Source organism: Oryza glaberrima, chromosome 7 (genome assembly GCF_000147395.1).
Source record: "Oryza glaberrima chromosome 7, OglaRS2, whole genome shotgun sequence".
NCBI lineage: Eukaryota > Viridiplantae > Streptophyta > Magnoliopsida > Poales > Poaceae > Oryza > Oryza glaberrima.
Window position 1 is genome coordinate 21,309,247 of NC_068332.1, and position 20,556 is coordinate 21,329,802.

Consider the following 20,556-nt stretch of genomic DNA (forward strand, 5'->3'; position numbering starts at 1 on the left):
AACGCAAGCACGCAAACCTTATTCCTATGAGTATTTTCGAAGACTGGACCGGCAAATTATGGAGATTGACGAAATCACCACAAGTGTCTCATTGTCGACGGGTACGTCGCCTACCACTAAAAGCACAAAGCCGTTAAATCCTCAAAAAATCGCTCCCATAGAGAGTCGAACTCAATCTTTTCAAATATTTATTATTTTTTAGAATTATTTAGATTCCCCGTTAACCTTCTTCTCTCACCGGAGAACATTGTGATGAGCTTGAGGCTTTCATGGCGGCAAACACCGTCATTAACAAAACCAAAGGTCCAAGACCATGCGCATAACGCCTTCACATCGTGCCATTACGGCGCAACGGCGTCTAAACAAAACTTAAGATGATTCAGAATCGTATTGTCATCTTCCAGATTGTCTAGAAGCATTTCATCGCTACTCGTTATGAATCTCATTCTCCCTTTATTGCACAAAGGAAGCAGTATATGTACTTTATATCAACCATATGCCTCTGCAATATTGCACACTTACAAAGCCAGAGGCAGCAGCAGCAGCAGAAATGGCAGTACGGCACACCCAACCTGACGACGGCTCGATGCACCCGCACCGGCGGCGACGATTCACTGCCCTCTGCTGATCTGGCAGGCCTGCCTGAGAGGCACCGGCGGGTCGGAGAGCTTGCCGCCGGCGATCTGGTCGAACACGAACTTGTTCGCCGCCTCGGTGAAGTGCACGCCGTCCCAGCTCACCCGCTTCAGCGGGTCGTCGCACGACTTCCCCGCCACCACCCACGTCCCGTTCACCTTCACCTTCCCGCCGCACCCGACCCTGTCGTCGAAGTTGTACCTCCCGCCGCCGTAGCCGCAGCACGTCAGCATCGGGTCATCCATCCCTGCAGCCACAACACAACACATCACGCCAATGGCACGGGGGGGATTGCACGAGCTCGCTAGGCACAACTAGCTAAGCTTTACCGAGCTTCTTGGCGTCGCTGATCAGCTTGTACTTGGCGGAGTAGACGTCGACGTAGGTGAACGCGGCGTCGGCGTGGGTCTTCCGGAGGCGGCCCACGGTTTCCTTCAGCCTCTGGTTGAAGAGCTGGGCGACCTCGTTGTAGGCGACGGAGCAGCCGGACCCGTCCTTGACGACGGCGAGGTCGGGGCGGTGCACCATGGCGTAAGGCAGGCAGCCGATCGGCCCCGTGTTGTGAATCCAGAAGTACCTTCCTCCGAGACCGTACACATTCTGCAGGTTACCAATCAGCTCATGTATATGGGTGTGTTTAGTTACAAAGTTTTTTTTTCCAAACTTCCAACTTTGCATCACATCAAACATTTCATACGCACACAACTTTTCAGTCACACCGTCTCCAATTTCAACCAAATTCTAAACTTTGGGCCAATCTAAACACAATCATATGTGTAGAGTTCCATATTTCAGTTCGAAATTTTCTTTTCGGCAACTTCGGTCCCCCTATAGGAAACTATTTTAGAAAAATATTCAAATTATTTCAGACTAGAATATTCTGAAATTTCTGCAATTTCAAAAAATTAGGATCGATCGGTACCCCTGTTTTTTTTCTTTCTGCAATATAGAACCCTGCATGTATGTGCTACACTACTGCTGTTATTAGCGGAGAAGAATAATTTGGTGTTCTTTTGAGTTTTGAAGAAAATAGTAGGAGTATTGTACAATCTCTGTACCTGGATTATGTTCGTGAGCCTTTCCATTAGATCAGGGATGTAAGCTATGACTTGTTCAGAGGTCATGTTTATGAAGAAGCCTGTGGTAATGTCATTCTGGCCGATATCGAATGTGTAGAGCGCCTGAGAGAAGTATTCAGCCTTGGGTAGGAGCTCCCTGTAGATTCCACCTATGTGAAGAAATGGAGCGAAACAGAACGTGATTGTTGGGTTCAACGTGGTACTGAATTACTGACAGAAATGGATTTTTTGGTTTTGTTGTCACCTTTGTTGTTATAGACGAACTGGCTTCTGTTGATGAACTGTTCAAACTCCCAGGACTGCACGTCCAAGGAAATGGGGCTGAAACCAGAGAGGAACAAAGATGTGTTCTGCCTTCTGATTGACGACCCGGCCGTTGCAAAGTTAGCACCTTGTGTGAAGTTACTTCCTATCGAGTTGAGGTACGCACTGAGGTAAGGCAGTCCCAGGCTTTCAGCTGCAGCATCAGAGAGCAAGAGTGTGTGTTTACACAGTAAGAATCTGCATTTGATCGTTCAAATAGCAGTAATCTCGTTGCATTTGATGATTTCCGAAGAGTGTGAGTTGAAGCCTGAAGCTTTTACAACCAGCACCAAAGCTATAGCACGGACTGCCATGCATCACAAAGTTAAGGTACATGGCGAATGGTTCAAATAAGTTTCACACGCGTCTCTGTCAGTGGTGTTGGTGACGACAAGAACCCGAGTTCAGAGCCATGTGCAAATGGTTACTACTCCAGTTCATGGTTTCTACTGCTGTGTACTACTCAACTATTCTTGCGGTCCTCTCCCAATTAGCCAGGACAACTTTATGCTAATGCCACCACTTTATACCAGAATGCTTCAACTGCAATCAGAATTTATAAAGCAAAACTTCCACAATCTGCAGCGAATATTGCATAGCATGGCATATATGATAAGCTCATGGCTGTTTTGTCTCCCAGTTTTTCTGGCCAGCGACCACTAAAACTTTCTAAAAGACCCCTTAGGGCCACCAAACTACTATCTTAAGGTAATGTTTCTTTCTGTCTCTCGTATCAAAAGCTAAATAAAGGAGGAGTATCTGATATATTCCCCAGCTGCAATGCAACATCCTCTCTACAAAATCTCCCCGCGAGGATCGCATGGCTGATAGCAGTGGCGTGACCGTATCTAGAGATGCTTTGCCGCGAGTTACTGGCCGGCCTTTCGTCGGATTGTGGGGAATATATCGAGATCGTGTCGGCGCTCGGCAGCAACTTGTTGCAGTAACAATAATACCGTGTAATCGATGCCATCGTTGGCACGGACACACGGGCCGCTCGTCAATAATTATGGCCATGGTTGGGTTGGTTCTTTTTTTTTAGAACTGTTGGGTTGGGTCTTGGCTGGTTGTAGCCAGCTTGCCGGATATCACAGCACTAGCAATCAATCAGTACGTGAAAATGGTAGACCTTCTCTTTCTTTTGCGGACATTTGTTCTAAAGCAATCGAGCAACCTGTTCAGACGTTCGTTTTTACTTTTAATTTGGGCTTAACCATTGCGAGACACTAAAACACTCGAGCAGCAAACGCTGAAACATCTCGTGTCTGCAACCTACACATGGAACGAATTAAAGCTGATATTTATTGGTTCAGAGTGGGAGTAGGTTTCAGTTCGATCAAGTATATGCAGTCAAGGCTCAAGGGCCCTACGTGCAGTCGTGCGGAAGAAGAGGCAGTGAAAAGTTGATAATAGAAAGAACGAGAGAAGGTTAATTAGCTGATTAAGACGTGCAGGGGAAAGAAAAAGACTCTGGTTGCAGTGATTCAGAGACGTACGTACCGATGAAGTCGATGACGAGGCGGCCGTCGCAGTAGCGGCCGACGGGCATGCCGAAGAAGGTCCTGCCGTTGGGCGGCGGCGCGGCGCCGAAGGTGGCCGACAGCCCGCCCGTGTCGGAGTTGGAGTCGCCGAAGTTGAACACGGCCGGGAAGCGGCAGTCCGCGCCGGCGGCCACTGAGACCTGCGACACCAGCACCAGCACGGCGACGGTCGCCACCACCACCGCGGCTGCGTACGGAGGAGGCGCCATTACCCCCCCCACCACGCCTCGTTCGCGCGCGCGGGGCACTGCGAGCGAGAGCGACGACGAGCAGAGCAGCGTGGGCGGAAGACGAGGCGGAGCTTAGCAGCAGTGGCGTTGGCGTGGCAGTGGGCGGAAATGGCGAATGGAGATGGATGGTTGTGGATCTGCGGATAGAGATAGGCGGGAGGCGGGACCGCGCGCGTGCGGGAGAGAACGGTGGGAGACCCCAAACGCGACGCGGTGCCGTGGACGACAGCGATGGGAGGGGGAGGGCGCGGTGGGATGGCCGGATGGGTCACACTGACTGACGAGATGGCCGTGGTGTGGTATGGTGTGGTGTGGTGGTGCGCGGGCGTGGGCGCGGGTCGCGAGCGATGGTGGAGTGGAGCACAGCGCACGGTGTGCCGGCCCGGTGGCGCGGCGCACGGGACGTTGGATTTTTGTTGCTGTGGGTTCGTGGGAGCCGCGTCCATGACGCCGCGCTGCCTCGTCGCGCGCGCCCGGTGGTGGATTCGCGTCGCGTCGCGCCGCACCGCACGCGACCACGAGCCGTAACGGAGGTTTTTCTTTGCTCTACGTGACGCTTTGGAGGCGGCGGTGGAGTGGCGATCGGCCTATGTTACATACATACGCGATCTAGGCAAAGCGTTCACCGGGCGCGCGTGTACATCAATGACGGTACGTGAAGTAGAAAGCAGGGAAGCATGGCCCACGTGGAGGGAACAGATGGGTTTGTTTTGCTAGAGTGGAGCACATCATTGGGCTCAAATAGTAGTGTGATGTATGCCTGTATGAGCCTTATCTCTCGGTCACTTGGTGTCTGGATAGTGGGTGGAATAAGTTCACCGGAGATCCCTCAACTTAATATTGAGATTTTTTTGAGGTCCCTTAACCATAAAATCAGAAATATGTACCCCTAAACTTACTCAAACTGTTCAAAGGAGGTCCCATGACAGTATCGACTACCCGGTTTTGCTGACATGGCATCCTAGTCAGCAAAAAATAAAAAATAAATATGTGGGACCCACATGTAAGTGAGAAAAAACGTGGGGTCAACAATCCTAGTCAGCAATCTCCTTCTCTTTTTCTTTTTTCTCTTCTTCTCTTTCAGTAGCGGCGCGCGGTCGGAGGTAGGCGGAGCGGCAGGCGAGCGGTGGCACTGGGCTCGGGAGGTGGACGCATACCGCTCTCAACACTGATCCGGTCAAATCCAGAAGCGGATGCAGCTTCCGCCGGTGATGCCGATGTGAAGCCATCATCATCCTCCGGCGATTTGGGGTTCCCCTCACCATTCACCATGGTGGTGATCATGCTCTCCCCTATGATAGAGGCGTCATCATCACATTCCCTATCGACGTCACATCCTTCTGCGATCGCACCGCTCTCCGGCTTGCCGTCCTCATCTGCGTCAGAATTGATGCGGCTTGACGACGGAGTGGAGGTAATGGAGCGTGGCGGCCACGTCGCGAGCGACGGCAAGGCATCGGGGCCACTCCACCACGAGCTCCGGGCAGCGCCACCCCAGCAGCGCGTCCTGCAGCGACCCGTTGGGTATGCGGTCGTACGCTAGCATCATCCGCCGCGGCCGCCCCTCGCCCCGCGCCGCGGACGACATCGAGTACGTGAACGGAAGCAGTATGGAGTCCCGCCCCTTCCCACCCGGCTTGGCGGCGGCGGCGGGGACAGGAGGAGATCCCGGTGCGGAGGACAACGCGAGAAGGTGGGACGCGACGGCGAACTCGTTGTGGAACTCCCGCTCCCCCTGCAGCGAACCCACGGCATCCCAGCAACCCAATCCAACGGGACGCACCGGTTGCTTCTTGAGCAGTTACCCAAAGAGGAGGACCTGCTCGACCGCCGTGCCGCGCTACGGGAGACCCGTCTCGATGGCGCTTGCAAGGAGATTGTGTTCCTCTAATCCACCTTATTAGCCTTCCATGCGCACCCATCCTCGTCCTCTTCCACTCCGCGGTCACGTATTGTGAGGCGACGATGTGCCGACGCTCCTAGATCCCATGCCTCGTGCCACTAGTCTCGTTGTTGGTCATGCTTTGGGTGTTGCGGTACAAGGAGATCGAGATAGAGGGTCTCTCCACCAAATTGATGGGCCGGTGGCCGGTTCCCTCACCATCAGCATCCGCCTCATCCTAATCTCAGCCTCCCAGTCCTATCCCCTACCGTGAAGCTTATGGTGTTGATGCTTCGCTGCTTGCCGCCTCATATCCCCTCTCTCCCCATGCCATGGTGGCAATCGAGGAGGCCATAGGGGGAGTGAGGAGGCCCAGGTGAGAAGCTCCTCGTCGCCTTGCCGACCACCGCTTTCACCTTCCTGTCGAGGAGCTAGTAAGCTCGAGCTCATCGGCCACTACTATTGATGATGTCCATGTTGAGATAAATAGGAAAAGTAGAGAAAGGGAAGAGATGGAAGAAGGGATGAATGTTCCACTGACACGTGGGGCTATTGTAATTTTTTTATTTATTTTGGTAGGAGCGCCACGTTGATGCCACATTAGCTAAAACCGGACATAATAATGTTTTGGGATCTCAAGTGCACCAGTATTGTAAGCTGAGACACACACTATATCTGGTATAATACGGTTCAAGGATGCAATTTAAACTCGACATAAAGATGAGGGATAAGAAGTGAATTTATTCCGCATATATTTGTATATGGACCAAAATTTTGGCCCATTAAAACGTGGCCTCATGAGGCATACGAGCTACGCGGATACACATGGCAATCTCCAGCTGTACTGTGGTGGATTGCTCTCTTGGTTAGTAGATCTGAAATGTCCAGAAAAAAAATTTACTAGTGCGAATGCGATTTTAGAGCATCGGATCAAAACGGCTATGCGTTATTTGGGTGGACATCTGCACCGCGATTTCTGCAACGGCTGCCTCCTCCTTCTCCGCCTCCACCCTCTACTGCTTCGCTAGTAGCCTCTCTGTTTGAGGATCTGCAAGAAGCTATCAGCAACCGCGCTGGTAGGGAGATCATGATCGTGATCTGCGGTCTTACCAAGTTACAAGATGTTGCGAAGGTCTCAAGGATGCTGCATGAGAAGATAAGAGAAGATAGATGGGTTGGACAGTAGAGGACACAAATATCAAAGTCCTCGATGATGCAACAGATCGATGTCTGAGTCTTATGGTTTTAGGTCGTTCATTCAGTTATGTGATGTTCCGATCGAATCAAGGAAGGTACTGGAACTACATGTGTTTGGCAAGTTGCGAAGAGAGAGTAAGGTGCCTGGACTATGGGAATTGGTTGGTGTAGATGAGGCCATGGCCATCGCAATGGAGGGTCAGTCCATTCTCAGAGAATTGGATCTATCGGATGAACAACCATTGGATTCTGACAATGATTGGGGGGGGTGTCTGAAGAAGCACCTGATGATTATGACAGCCCGAGTGAGGATGCACCTGATGGTTATGACAGCCTGAGTGAGGATGCAGCGAATGGTTACAACAACCCGAGTGACGATGCACCTGATGGTTACAACAACCCAAGTGAAAGATGCACCTTATGGTTACGACAACCCGAGTGAAGAAGTAATCAAGGATGTGCAAGTTGAACCGGCATTTGTATCCAAGGCTTTGACCTCATTAGAAGAAGCGGTCCTTATGAAGAGCAGAATCAACAACCTGAAAGAGCTTATCAGAAAATGATCAATGGACCCATTCGTTTTCCACAAAAAAGTTAGGAAGCAGTCCACATGATGAACATAATGGAATCAACAATATGAAAGATCCCATCCCCCTCTCTCTTGATCAATAGAATAAACAATATAAAAGACCCCCCTCTCGATGAGCAGCAATATGAAATATCCCCTTTTTGATGAACAAAACATAATCAACAATCTGAAAGATCCCATCCCCACTCCCTCTTGATGAACGGAATCAACAATCTGAAAGACCCCCCCCCCCTCACGATGAGCAGCAATATGAAAGATCCCCTCCTTGATGAACATGACATAATTAACAATCTGAAAGATCCCCCTTACAGAATCAACAATTTAAGAAAAATAAAACTGTAACGATTTATTATTTTCACCTTTACACTTCTTGCATTTTATAACCTTTTTTTTTTTACATGAGACTGACCTTGCTCAATTGCAATGATGATGCAATGATATGAGATGTAGTAGCATAAATAAAAGAAATGTTATCTGGGATACAATGCTTTGGAGTGGATATATTGCAAGGATATCTTCAAACCAATTGTAATAAATATTGTACATGACAGCTCAAGGGGATACAATGTTTGTCTTGTCAACCCCGATTTTGGAAATCGGAGATCTTCTGTGTTTATCAGTACCAATCTCTGGATCAGAAGTTGGTACACACATACATAGTTGAATCACAACACATCACGAATGCTTTTTTTTTTATAACAAAGAGGCAGAAGCCTCAGATTTACCAAGGAAGAACTGGGTGAACAACCAGTTTTACATAAAAGCCCCTAAAGATGGGCAAATTACACTGGAGGCTACACTTATGCAGTGAAGGACAAAATAAAGTTTGAAAAAAGCCATCAGGTCCTGCACAACAAACTGCTCACAACAGAGATGAAGAAGACGATGCTCCAGGCAACGGCGGGTACTGAGCGCTCACGATAGGTTGCAGAAGATTGAACCATGGCATAAACCCAGTTGGGGCCTCACAAAGGAGGTTAAAGCCTTGGTTTTTCACATACAAATACAACCATATCTTAAATGCTTATATTAGGGTCAAGCATGCCAACAACTATCAGAGAACAACAGCGGAAGATAAAATAATACAAGTGCCCAATTACCATGCCACAAGCAGTCGACTGGGAACGAGACCTAGAACGGAACTACACTACGATCATCTTGTTAGGTATGCAAGCGCACTGACAAGGGCTTCTCTTCAAGCACTATGCTAATATATATATATATATATAGTAACATTGAGTACAAAAGTACTCAGCAATTCACCCCACAAAATGCAACAATGTACAAGATAATACAAGGAGTGGCTATGGTTATTTTGCATAAAGCTAAGTTCACAAATATCATTTCACAAACCTAAAACTTAGCATTGACTATTCATTCAGTTTCACATGGGTTATAAGGAAACACAACGTCGTCTTCTTGCAGTTACCACTTGCTAACTGATGTGTTTGACATTGTACTTCTATTTCAACATATAGATGACCTTTTGTTGTCTTCTTCAGGGTGATATATGTGGTCATTACATTGCTTATCAGATTAGTTAGGTTCAGTTTAATGGTAACATGTCGTGTTTATGTATCTCTTTAGTACTCCCTCTGTTCCGGAATATAAGAAGTTTTAGGGTTGGACACGGTTATTAAGAAAGTAGGTAGAAGTTAGTGGTGGAGGGTTGTGATTGGATGAGTAGTGAAGGTAGGTGGGAAAAATGAATGGTTGAGGGTTGTAATTGGTTGGGAAAAGAATGTTGGTAGAGAAGTTGCTATATTTTGGAACAAATTCTGAGGGCTAAAAGTTGTTATATTTTGGGACGGATGGAGTAATATTAATCTCCTTTTTCTTAATATTGAAGGATTACTAGCCAAGTTTGCGCCTTTGCGGTGCTACTTAACATTGATGCAACACAGTTGATTTGATCCTGTTCCGCTAGTGGCAGACGGTAGTTTAACCATTCGGTGCGTGTGTTTAATTGCTGAGGTGTACAGATGTATAATATACCAAAACTATTTTTTCCCATCTAAGTTTTTTCTACTTTCAAATGTGTACTAAAGCAAACTTGCATACAACATTCTGTGCATACGTGTTAATGGTAATTAGTACTCAGCACGTGTCTTCAACATGTTATAGCAATCATGCTTAATTCCACGTTTAATTTGTAATTTTTTGGAGCCAGTTTGCGCAGTTATGTTTATTCTTTGTTCATTGGCATCATAGACCGGTGCAACGTAGAGCGCCACGATTTCTAGTATATAAATCATGCGTTTGTCACTACATCTTCTAAAAGAGGTTAATATCTCTTGTTCATTATTATTTCTTTAAACATATCAAGTTTCGAAATACCGTATCCATAACTGCATGTGCAATCAATTGATGTTTAATGAGATGTCATCTACAAACCTAACTTTTCTAAATTCTCTGTTGACGAAAAAATCGAACACACCGACCTGGGAGATCTGCTTAGCTCCTGTGTAGGTCCAAAGATTGATGAGATGCGGGCGTGCCAGTCAGTTTGATCCTGCAACTGACAAGATATGTAAACAGCAGATCAAAACAGCCGATCGGCTGACAAGCCGATGGAGTAGTTCCAGCCGGTAGCCAATAATAGCCGATGCCGATACTAGCCGATAGCGATAGGGTTTAAGCAATCGGCTATATGTCCAATGTAGATAACGATATAAAGGCAATCAGCTGATGATGATGCAATAAAATAACAATATAATCCAGTATAAACCAATCGGCTAGCAATGATATGATAAATAAGCATCGATCCGAAGGTTAAAGCACACATCGGCTGGAGGTCCGATGTCATGAAATCCACAAGATTAGATTAAACAGTGAAACCTTTGTTGTCATCGGCGAAATCCAACTTATATGTATGTGCAATCCTTATGAGCCGATGCAACGTCCAGATAACTCACCGGCTGAAACCCCGATGAAACCCTTATTGGCAACCAAGAAGCAGGCTAGAGATTATGGTTCTAAAAACGACTTAGTAGATAAAACTTAACTGATGCAGCACTAAGTATGAAAAGAAACATAATATCTAGACAATCAAGCCGTTGACTGATTTTTAGGGTGGTAGATGTCTGAGCTAATCTAATCTAGCAATGCGATTTAGCCGATATCGGTAGAAACCCTAAAACGAGAAGCAGCCGATAAAGCTAAATTGATATGCTAGGACTAGATTAATAGAGACATATGATAAATAGGTAGGTAAATATATCATCCAAACCAGAGCAATCCAAGAGGTCGAATGTACTGATGCAGCCTTGAACGACGCCGATGTAGATGAGACAATTGCCTGGGCTGACGGAACATTGGACTTATCCCTTCGCCGGAGATCGAAGACGATGCAGCCCCGCGTCGGGTGCCAAGTTCCACCGAAACGTAAAAAACAAAAGTAGAAGTAAAAAGGGTGGCGATGCGCCGAATTGTATTGATCGTAGATTGATAGATTACAATGACCCCGGGTGTACATATTTATACCCATAGGGAGATACTAGTCCTTGTCGGACAAGAAAGAAACTAAAAAGGAAAAGATAAAGTCCTTATCGGACACTAAACACACTTTCCTAAAGATAAAAGGAAACTAACAAACTATGCCTAATTAATAGATAACTGTCATGTCGCATCCTTCTTGAACTCGAACTCTTCTAGATAAGCTTCCTTTGATTGATCCAACTCCACCAAGAACACGACATCGTGGCGACTTGACTCCCATCGGCTGATTCTAGAACTTTGAAGCCGATACTGACTCTAAACCGATGGTAACTTTGAGCTTACCAAACATAGCTGATACATAGCTCGAAGTATTATCTTTTTTGATAAAACCGTTTACACATGTGTTTTTTTTAAGATATTGGCTACTTAAGATAATCTTAAATTTTACCGATAAAGTATGTCTCTATGGTCTTTGATGAAACTGTTTACACGCGTGTTTGTTTGAGTGAAGACGTTGCTATTCAAATAATCGCCAGTTCTATCGACATCGTGCAATCAACCTCTGGCTCCACGCTCTATAGTCTACTCCCTCCATTCTAAAAATAATCACTTATCCAATTTCGTTGATTCTTTTTGGATAAAGGGAGCAGGACTCAGGTCCATTCTAGAAAGAGTCACTTATCCAATTTCGTTGATTCTTTTTGAATGAAGGGAGCAGTACTTAGGCTGAGTTTTTTTGTTCACTTTCTCAACTCAACTCTCTCATTTTCTGCACGCACGCCTTTTAAACTGTTAAATGGTATTGTCGGAGAATGAACTCCTCCACCAGGGAACCGTGAGGTCCCCCTTTGTGAGTTCGGCTGGGGGCAGCGGGTGAGATTCGAGGGCTTGGTGAGCAGAGCTGCGTGATCTTGAGGGGGTTAGGCCCCTCCAAGACGATGAGACAAAAGAGATTTATATAGATTTGGGCCGCTATGAAGCGTAATACCCTACTCCTGTGCATGATTGATTGAATGTAGAACACCAGTGCTTGGGGTTGTGAGACCCAAGCGCCAGTTCGCTCGGAAGTCCCCCCCTCACCACTAGGCCTAGACCTCCTTTTATACCTCAAGGGGTTACCATATGGGCCCAACAACCTAACCTAGCTCCGGTGGAGAAGTATTATAATCTTTGCATTAAATGCATGTCTTGTCTCTTGACTTGGGAAGCCAAGCACACGTCGTCTTGATGATGGGGCCTGTCAAATCTTGCCGCCTGACACGGGGGGTGCCCCTGTCAGTCACCATTTAATGGGTGAAGACTTCTGGGCTCCTATTATACCGGGAAACGGGAGCCTTGCTTTGACCAGAGCGGGAGGACCGACTCCGGCTGGGATAAGAGGATGAGAACCTCTCACCATCATTATTTGATGGGATATGTCGGGCTGCACGTCACCTGACACACGCGATGGTGCGCCTGACATCTTGGGTCCCATCAGTCATTCGACCGGTCACAGACCGGTTGAGTGTACTGCACACCGCATTAAATGCGGCGTGGCGCGACTGCTCGGGACGCCATAAATGCGGGTAGGTGGGCACCTGGAGGCGGACACCTAACCCACCGTACGTGGTGACCTAGAGAGGGGGTCGGGGGAGCCCGAGCCCTAGTCACGGGAGGGGGTGGCCGCCGCCCGACCTCGGGCCCGATCCCCCCTCGGGGGGGGGGGGAGCCACGTGGCGCCTGGGGCGGCTTTCTCCCTCTAGTCTCAGCCAGGGAGTGGCCGCCGCCCTACCTCGGGCCCGACCCCCCTCGGGGGAGGGCCACGTGACATTGGAGGGCAGCCTTCTCCATCCAGTCTCTGGGAAGGAGTGGCCGCCGCCCTACCTCGGCCTGACTCCCCTCGGGGGAGGGCCACGTGGCATCGGGGGCCAGCCTCCTCCCTCTAAACCTAATACTCCCGGGCCCATATCACCGACAGGTACGTTTTTTTAAAAAATTTTTCTATAGGACAATTGTTTTTAAAAAACATATTAATTCATTTTAAAAAATTAGTTAAAACTTACACATCGTTTGCATGCCCTCTTCTCGGCTCCTCCCGAACAAAGGGCCCATTTGGGGAGATTAAGATTATGAGAAGCAGCTGGTTGGTAGTCAGTATCTGAAATCTAAAAAAGCTGGACTTTTCAACTTCTGACTTCTAATTTATTTTCTAGATTCTATAAATATAACATCTTAGAATTTAAACCAAAAGCTGTACCGTCTGGAAAGCTTCTAATTATGAAGAAACTAAAGCAGCAAGCTCCCAAACAGACCCGATCCTCACTCGAGTCGAGTCTCGGTGGGGAGGCCCAGAAGGGTCAAGAGGTCAAACAGCCACCGGTTCGCCCAAAACCACGTACCTCCCCGTAGGCCCCACCCTCCATAGACCGCGAACCGCACCGAGCACATCCCATCCGCCGGTCTCCATCGCCCTACCATCCCAGCCGGTGGGCGTCCCCTCCCGCTTCCGCTCCGCCTAGCCCAAAGCTGCGCAGCACCCTGAACGGCACCACACCACGGAACCCCTCAATTTCCACGACGCTTCCTAATCCTCCCTCCTCATCAAAGCCGTCACCTCGCTCGCGTCGGCGGCCTCGACTCCCCTCCCCCAAATCGGTTCCCCTCCAAAAAAACCAAACCCTCAAAACCCTCGCCTCCGCTCTCTCGCGCACACTCGTGCTCCCTCCTTCCCCCATCCATGGCTTCCTCCCCCGCCTCCGCCGCCTCCGAGGAGGAGGCCGTCAAGGTGAGGTTTCCGCCGCTGGCGTCGTGGGGGGTGTAGGGGATCTCCCGGTTTGGGCGTTTTTGTTGGTGGAGTTTTGGGGGGACTGATTCGGGGGGTAGTTATTTGGGGTGCAGGCGGCGAAGGTGCTGATGGTCGGCGCCGGAGGCATAGGATGCGAGCTGCTCAAGACGCTCGCGCTCTCCGGATTCCGCGATATTCACATCGTAAGTTTTTTTTTTTTTTTGGCTTGCTACGTGTTTGCTTCATCCCCTTACTCGCGGTTAAATTTGAGCTGTTCCTAGGGTTTTAGCCATGTTTCGTGAATTGAGCTCTGGTATCATCTAGGTAGATGCACGTGGATTGCTGGGTGTCTCCAGTTAGGTAGTTGCGGGATCTGTGATAGGGATTGGAGGATAGCGTTGACCCCAGCTGACAAGTGGGCACTGTGTAGAGTATGCGTGGGTTATCCGGTGTCTATCTGGAGTTTTTTACTTAGTGCTGATGTTTCAGTATTTCTTAGTTTTTTTGTGAATCAGTAGCTTTGTGTATTGTCTATTGTTTCACCAATTAGAACCATGAATAAACAATCCGTCAGGAACTTTAGTATTCTTTGCAACCATGCTTGGCAGGGATTGTTTTGTGTAGGTCATTCTTGTTAGAATTTGTTATAAAAGTTAGTCGATATAGCGGAACGACGACTAACCTTCCCGATCGCTTCAGTCATTGATCGCCCAAGACACGCCAGATGACGATACAGGAACACACGATATTTGTTAACGAGGTTCAGCCGAAGCCTACATCCCCGAGGCTCTGATTATGGGCGCTCCTCCCCAACCAATATAGCTCCTAGCCGCTACGAGTCCATGGTCACGCCGCCATCATCTCCCTGCGTGTCTACGCTACATTGTAGTCGCCATGGTTACATTGTGGTGCGCCCCTCTCTATTTAAGAGAGATGCCGGGTTACAGAGTTCGACTCTAACTCCACCCCCTAACACCTATTACAACTCCAAGTCCAACTGTAACCAAATAGAACTAGTATATTCGACACCTATTCTAACAGAATTGTTGCTAGGTTCTTACTCTTAGATGAACTGTTATGCTGCTGCCCTTGTTTCGTTCACTGCTGATATGAAAGCCTCCATTCACATGACTTCTTTTGAGGTTGATGTATTGCACTTGGACCAGTTTGGAAATAGACACGGTGTATTCTTTGTTCAGGTATCCATAACTAAATGAAATGGTATTTGAGGCACCTAAGTTTGTTATCCACACAATGCTGACTTGGCTGCTATTGATTTCTGATGATTTTCTTTTTTGGACTGACGTTTGTAGTTATGTTTACAAAGAAGGAAATAAAACCTTTTCCAGGACCACATGTCAGTATGTTACTGGGAGATAAATTAAATCCTCGTCTATTATTTTCATTTCTTTTCATATTTTATCTGCTTTTCGTTTTTTTTCTTCACTGATCCGTTTCTTGCTTCTGACATACTAGTTTACATTACATTGTCAAAGGGTCATTTTCCCTTGGTGTTGATGGAGCTAATGAAAAAAATATCTTGATTTCCTCTCAAAGTGTTGTACACAAGGAATTTGATCTTTTTCTCTACAGATTGACTTGGACACAATTGAGGTGAGCAATCTGAACAGGCAGTTTTTATTTCGGCAGAGTCATGTTGGACAGTCAAAAGCCCATGTAAGTTACATTTCTATATGTTGATATGATTAACATAGTTGTATATGAGCTTTCTATTATGTATGTATTTGTTGTATTCACCTTATTATTGCTGCTGCTTATTCTGTTTTTGTCATTGATCTTGTCAGGTTGCTCGTGATGCTGTTCTGAAATTTAGGCCAAATATCAATATAACATCATATCATGCAAATGTAAAGGACGCTCAATTTAATGTTGAGTTCTTCAAGCAATTTAATGTAGTCCTGAATGGCCTTGATAATTTGGACGCTAGGCGTCATGTTAATCGCCTTTGCCTTGCTGCTGAAGTTCCTTTGGTGGAAAGTGGGACAACTGGGTTTTTGGGACAGGTGAGTTAAGAAAGTACCACTGCTCTGGTCCCCGTAACTCTTCTGCATGTATGAACGGATATATAATACACTCTGGCTTATCTTCTTCGTAATCTGTATGGTTAATAAGATTTACCAGACATACGGCCTTCTAGTTGAGTATCTTTTGTGCACTTACCATTGTTCACTGTGATCATGTGGGTCCAGAGGGAAAGTGTGGTTGTTACTTAATCAGGCCGTTTTAGTGCAAATTATCTAATGTTGATCATAGAACTGGTTTTCTACCTTCTCCACAAAGTTCCTAAAATAATATGGTCATTTAGACATTATCCAGCCTTATTTACAATCTAACTCTTATACAGCTCAAATCAACTCCTGGTGGTAGCTTGGCCAATATTTGGTGCATGTTCATATAAGCTGCACACCTTTTAGGTAGTTACGTACATTGCATACAGACATTACATACTTTTGAAGTGCACATGAATACATGATGCATATCATTTGTTGGCCTGTGATGCATGGGACTCTGGTAGGCAAAGCTGAAGAGTTCTTTTGTGTACCTTGATGTATTGTGTTTATTATCTTGTGCATGATGGGTTTTTTGTGGTCTAGAATCTAGATTCTGGGCTTAACAATAGTGTCATTTAAATCATCTTCTTTATTTTTTTATCACGTATATGTCAACAACTAACTGAAAGAAGCTACCAGTGTTCACTAAATTAACTAATGGATGAATCGACCTCGGTCAAATTATTCTGTTTATTATTATATTAGGCCGCAGGTGGTTGAATCCCTCTGTCTCACGAGCAAAACAGCCAAGTAAGCTAAGTCTATATTTTCAAGTTAATTCTCTTCTAAAATTATTTCCATTCCATATTTTGCAGGTTACTGTTCATGTCAAAGGTAAAACAGAATGTTATGAATGTCAACCAAAGCCTGTCCCTAAGTCATACCCTGTCTGCACAATTACAAGCACTCCATCTAAGGTTTCCTTTTGTCCCACTTTCCTCCTAATTATATCCCTCTACTGTGAAAATATTAGTTTGGAATGCCCTTAGTCAAAGTGCAAACCTATAAAAATCTGACCACTTGTGGGCATATTATTAGAACTTACCACATAGGGATATTTTTTTATTTGTATTAATAATACGGTATTTCGTCACATCTTTTTGTATTCTTTTACTAATGTATAGTCTATACAGTTACAATAAACTGATGTTTTGGAGTATGCGAACAAACTTCATAAAAAACAGCTATCAGTATCTTTGGATTTTCAGATTGGGCTTACAGCAACAAAATGTGCAAATCTGTCCAAAATGTACCTCTGTAACATTATAATTTTACCTTATTTTATAAATATAATGGAGTCTATTAGTCAAAGTAGTTTTGAAGGATCCCCCCAGTGTCCAAAGGCCACCTATTTGCGACTGGACTGGAGGAGGTAAATAGACTAAGTAGTTGTCAAGGTGTGCATTGGAAACTGTGTCAATATCCAAAATGGCAGGTCACGTTGACAAATTAATAAAGAAAGAAGATGCTATCTCTCCTATGCTCTCCATATCTTCAGTTCTCCCAGCCAAATCTATGGACATCTCACTGTTAAAAGTGTTCTAATCCATACATAACTTGAAAATCCTCAATATGCAGAAGGCATTCTTTTAACAAGCACACACTCCGCTTTATGGCATTTTTTGTAATTAAAAATCTGAACTTGACTTCTTGTGGGAATACTCTGTGAACTTGACCATTTGGAACAAGCACTGTGCTGCTCTGATCAGTTTTTAGTGTTAGAATTCATTACTGACTTTTTCTTTTCACAGTTTGTTCACTGCATTGTTTGGGCAAAGGAGTTGCTTTTTGCAAAAATGTTTGGGGATAAAAACCAGGACAATGATCTTAATGTCCGTTCAAATGAAAGCGGCACATCGAAATCAGATGTATTTGAAAGAAATGCAGATGAAGATCTTGATCAATATGCTAGGAGAATTTATGATCATGTCTTTGGTTACAACATCGAAGTGGCCTTAGAAAATGAGGAAACTTGGAAGAATCGAAGAAGGCCGAATCCAATATACATCCGTGATACATTACCTGAAGAAGCTATTCGGCAAAATGGTAGTTCACGGGACATCAATAATGAGCAGGAAGAACCATCTGCTATGGTCTCTTTGGGTCTTAGGAACCCACAAGAAATTTGGAGCCTTGCTGATAATTCAAGGGTATTTTTGGAGGCATTAAAACTATTTTTTGAAAAAAGGGAGAAGGTTTGTATTTTATTCGGATCTAGGTTATGTAACCTTTAAAGTTACTTCCATCTGAGATATTTTGCTCTTCTGGTTTTCAGGAAATAGGGAATTTAGTATTTGACAAGGATGATCAGTTGGCTGTTGAGTTTGTTACTTCTGCAGCTAATATCAGAGCCTCCTCTTTTGGAATACCTCTGCATAGCCTTTTTGAAGCTAAAGGTGTTGCTGGAAACATAGTTCATGCTGTGGCAACAACAAATGCTATAATAGCTGGTTTGATTGTTATTGAAGCAATAAAAGTCCTCCATGGTGATTACAAAAAATATAGGTGACTAGGCTCTTTGTTTGTTTCATGTCATTGTTGTAGCATGTACTTTTTTTTCCTAAAGATAGTAAACTTAAGCTAAAATACCTGCTCTCTGGTCTTCTGGATATGGTAATGTCCAGAGAGTTCTAAGGTGCTGCCAATTTTCTGGAATTTAATGGCACTTCATTGGCTAACAATTTTACAGAATGACATATTGTCTTGAACACCCTTCAAGGAAGATGCTTTTGATGCCTATCGAGCCGTTTGAGCCTAATAAATCATGTTATGTCTGCTCAGAGGTATTTTTGCACTTTCTTGGGCTATGATATTCGTATGTTTGTTCGCTTTCTTTAAAGTCTGACCCAAAACTGCTACTGAATGCATCAGACCCCTCTTCTTCTGGAGGTTAACACAAAGACAACAAAGCTGAGGGAGGTCATCGAGAAGATTATAAAAAGCAAACTTGGGATGAACCTCCCATTGGTAATGATTGGCTCCACTCTTGTTTTTGAGGATGGTGAGGGCTTAGAGGAAGATGAGGCTGCAAATTATGCTCTAAACCTTGAAAAGGTACTAACCTTCCCCCTTCAAAGCAGTGAAATTATATCCTCCATGGAATTTCTTTCTTTCTAAGCTATGGTCCTTGCAGTTGCAACATTGTTAAAATACTATTCATTTTTTGCCAACTGAGCTTTGTCTGGTTATTACAGGTCTTGGCTGAACTTCCAGCTCCAGTTGTTAATGACACAAAGCTTACTGTTGAGGATTTTCAGCAGGAATTGTCATGCAGCATTAACATTAAACACAGGTAACCTATGAACCATGTATGCTGATCTGTTTGCATATGGGAGGTCTTTCTAAATGATACTTATCTAATGTTTTTCACATATATTTCAATTAAGAGAAATCCTTTGCCGTCCAACTATCTTCTCAAAACGTTGGGATCTTGCCAGATGTAAACTAAAAACAGACAATTTTGCACAAGTGAAAATGAGCTGCTACTAATTTGCTATACATGGACCAGTGGTTTTTCACCTTTTTCACTATAGTTATCATTTGCAGAGTATTATGATGTCACAACTTTTAGTTTCATAAAATGTCCTCTACGTATAACTTTGTTCTAACATGTAAGGTTGTTTGGCTCATTCCATTACATGGATATACAGTAGCTTATAATGCTGTGCTATGCAGATTTGGAAGCTATATGTTATGATAGTGTCGTAGTGTACACATACAGTTGCCTACTCTTTCAAGGGGGTAGACTGATTTTTCAGTGATTATTACAGGGACGAGTTTGATGAAGAAAAAGAGCCTGATGGAATGGTTCTATCTGGATGGTCTGCTCCAGTGGAGAAGCAAGTTACGAGTAATGGGGGAAACCAGTCGGTTGCTTCTTCATCTGGTGCAGATTATGCTGACGGTATTGTTGAGGACATATCCACTAAACCTGGAATGAAGCGCAAGCTGGATGAGGTTTTAGAGTTGAAGGAGAATTGCGATGCATCCAGTAGTGCTCAAGTTGTCGAAGATGACGATGACGACGATCTTGTTATGCTTGATGAGAACCCAAAGTTAGCCAAGAAAAAGAGATTGCAATAGCAACACCTACGGTATCTGTTCCAGGGATAACAGCGGTTGACTTCCGCTATTATGGCTAACACATTGTTCCAACGTAACATCTTTTGTAACTTAATGATGTTTAGGGCTGATAACACTGAGGTATCAGTGAGCGTACTCAGGGTCATTTTTTTGCTTTAGATACGGTACTTTAGGAATGTAATTTGTAGCGTTTAGGCACAGGAGTAACTAATGCCCTGCTGACAGTCAGCTGTAAGGCTGCACCTGTGTTTGTCTAGACTGGAGCAATGGTGATGTTCTTGTCTACTTTTTCGTTTCTGCTATGCGGTGATATATCTTCTGATTGTTTTCATGGTTCCGTTGCCCTGATACGAGGAATACATTGGTGGATTTAGACTTCTATATAGTGCTCAAAGCCTCAAACGTCACAAGAAAGCAGTTCCCACCTGTGCTACGTGTTATAAGCAACAGCAATTTTCTCCTGCAGAGTTTTCTCCCGTTAAGAGATGCATATCGTTCATTAGGTCTTGAGAGATGCAGATCCGGCCCAGTTCTTTTCCGCTTAATGCATCAATTGACTCTGGTGTAAGAACTTTATATATAAATAAATACTGTTACCTCTTCATCCCTTGTCTATCACTAACATCCATATGATTTTAGATGCATATGGGTTCAGGTATAAATCTATTTAAAATCCAAAATATCTTATAATGTGAAAAACATCTTATAATGTGGAATAGAGGGGTATAATAGTTAATCCATG

General features: G+C 45.1%; 2 protein-coding genes across 3 annotated transcripts; one reads left to right on the forward strand and one right to left on the reverse strand.

Annotated features, from left to right (window-relative positions):
- Positions 1 to 265: 265 nt before the first annotated feature.
- On the reverse strand, positions 266 to 4,058 carry LOC127778271 (GDSL esterase/lipase ACHE-like). Its single transcript, XM_052304850.1, has 5 exons — positions 3,519 to 4,058; positions 1,960 to 2,172; positions 1,695 to 1,864; positions 966 to 1,236; positions 266 to 883 (listed from the first exon to the last, which is right to left on the reverse strand). Exons 1-5 carry the CDS (start codon positions 3,766 to 3,768, stop codon positions 612 to 614), a joined length of 1,176 nt encoding a protein of 391 aa, XP_052160810.1. The 5' UTR covers positions 3,769 to 4,058; the 3' UTR covers positions 266 to 611.
- Positions 4,059 to 13,411: 9,353 nt separating this feature from the next.
- LOC127779402 (SUMO-activating enzyme subunit 2) lies at positions 13,412 to 20,099 on the forward strand. Of its 2 annotated transcripts, none has more exons than XM_052306148.1 (11): positions 13,412 to 13,659; positions 13,758 to 13,862; positions 15,253 to 15,336; positions 15,465 to 15,683; positions 16,547 to 16,648; positions 17,483 to 17,926; positions 18,007 to 18,236; positions 18,421 to 18,514; positions 18,603 to 18,785; positions 18,926 to 19,023; positions 19,502 to 20,099. In XM_052306148.1, exons 1-11 carry the CDS (start codon positions 13,612 to 13,614, stop codon positions 19,812 to 19,814), a joined length of 1,920 nt encoding a protein of 639 aa, XP_052162108.1. In that variant the 5' UTR covers positions 13,412 to 13,611; the 3' UTR covers positions 19,815 to 20,099. The 2 variants fall into 2 exon arrangements, with proteins under 2 accessions (XP_052162108.1, XP_052162109.1); XM_052306149.1 differs by having other exon boundaries at positions 13,773 to 13,862.
- The last annotated feature ends 457 nt before the right edge of the window (positions 20,100 to 20,556 follow it).

What these genes read in the sequence shown, in the direction of transcription:
- LOC127778271 (XM_052304850.1), bottom strand. Translation starts at nt 3,768, where the DNA reads ATGGCGCCTCCTCCGTACGCAGCCGCGGTGGTGGTGGCGACCGTCGCC. An exon ending in GTTCGTCTATAACAACAAAG is followed by an intron (nt 1,865 to 1,959) that starts GTGACAACAAAA and finishes TTCTTCACATAG; the next exon opens with GTGGAATCTACAGGGAGCTC. An exon ending in CAGCGACGCCAAGAAGCTCG is followed by an intron (nt 884 to 965) that starts GTAAAGCTTAGC and finishes TTGTGGCTGCAG; the next exon opens with GGATGGATGACCCGATGCTG.
- LOC127779402 (XM_052306148.1), top strand. Translation starts at nt 13,612, where the DNA reads ATGGCTTCCTCCCCCGCCTCCGCCGCCTCCGAGGAGGAGGCCGTCAAG. An exon ending in TTACAAGCACTCCATCTAAG is followed by an intron (nt 16,649 to 17,482) that starts GTTTCCTTTTGT and finishes TTCTTTTCACAG; the next exon opens with TTTGTTCACTGCATTGTTTG. An exon ending in AGCATTAACATTAAACACAG is followed by an intron (nt 19,024 to 19,501) that starts GTAACCTATGAA and finishes TGATTATTACAG; the next exon opens with GGACGAGTTTGATGAAGAAA.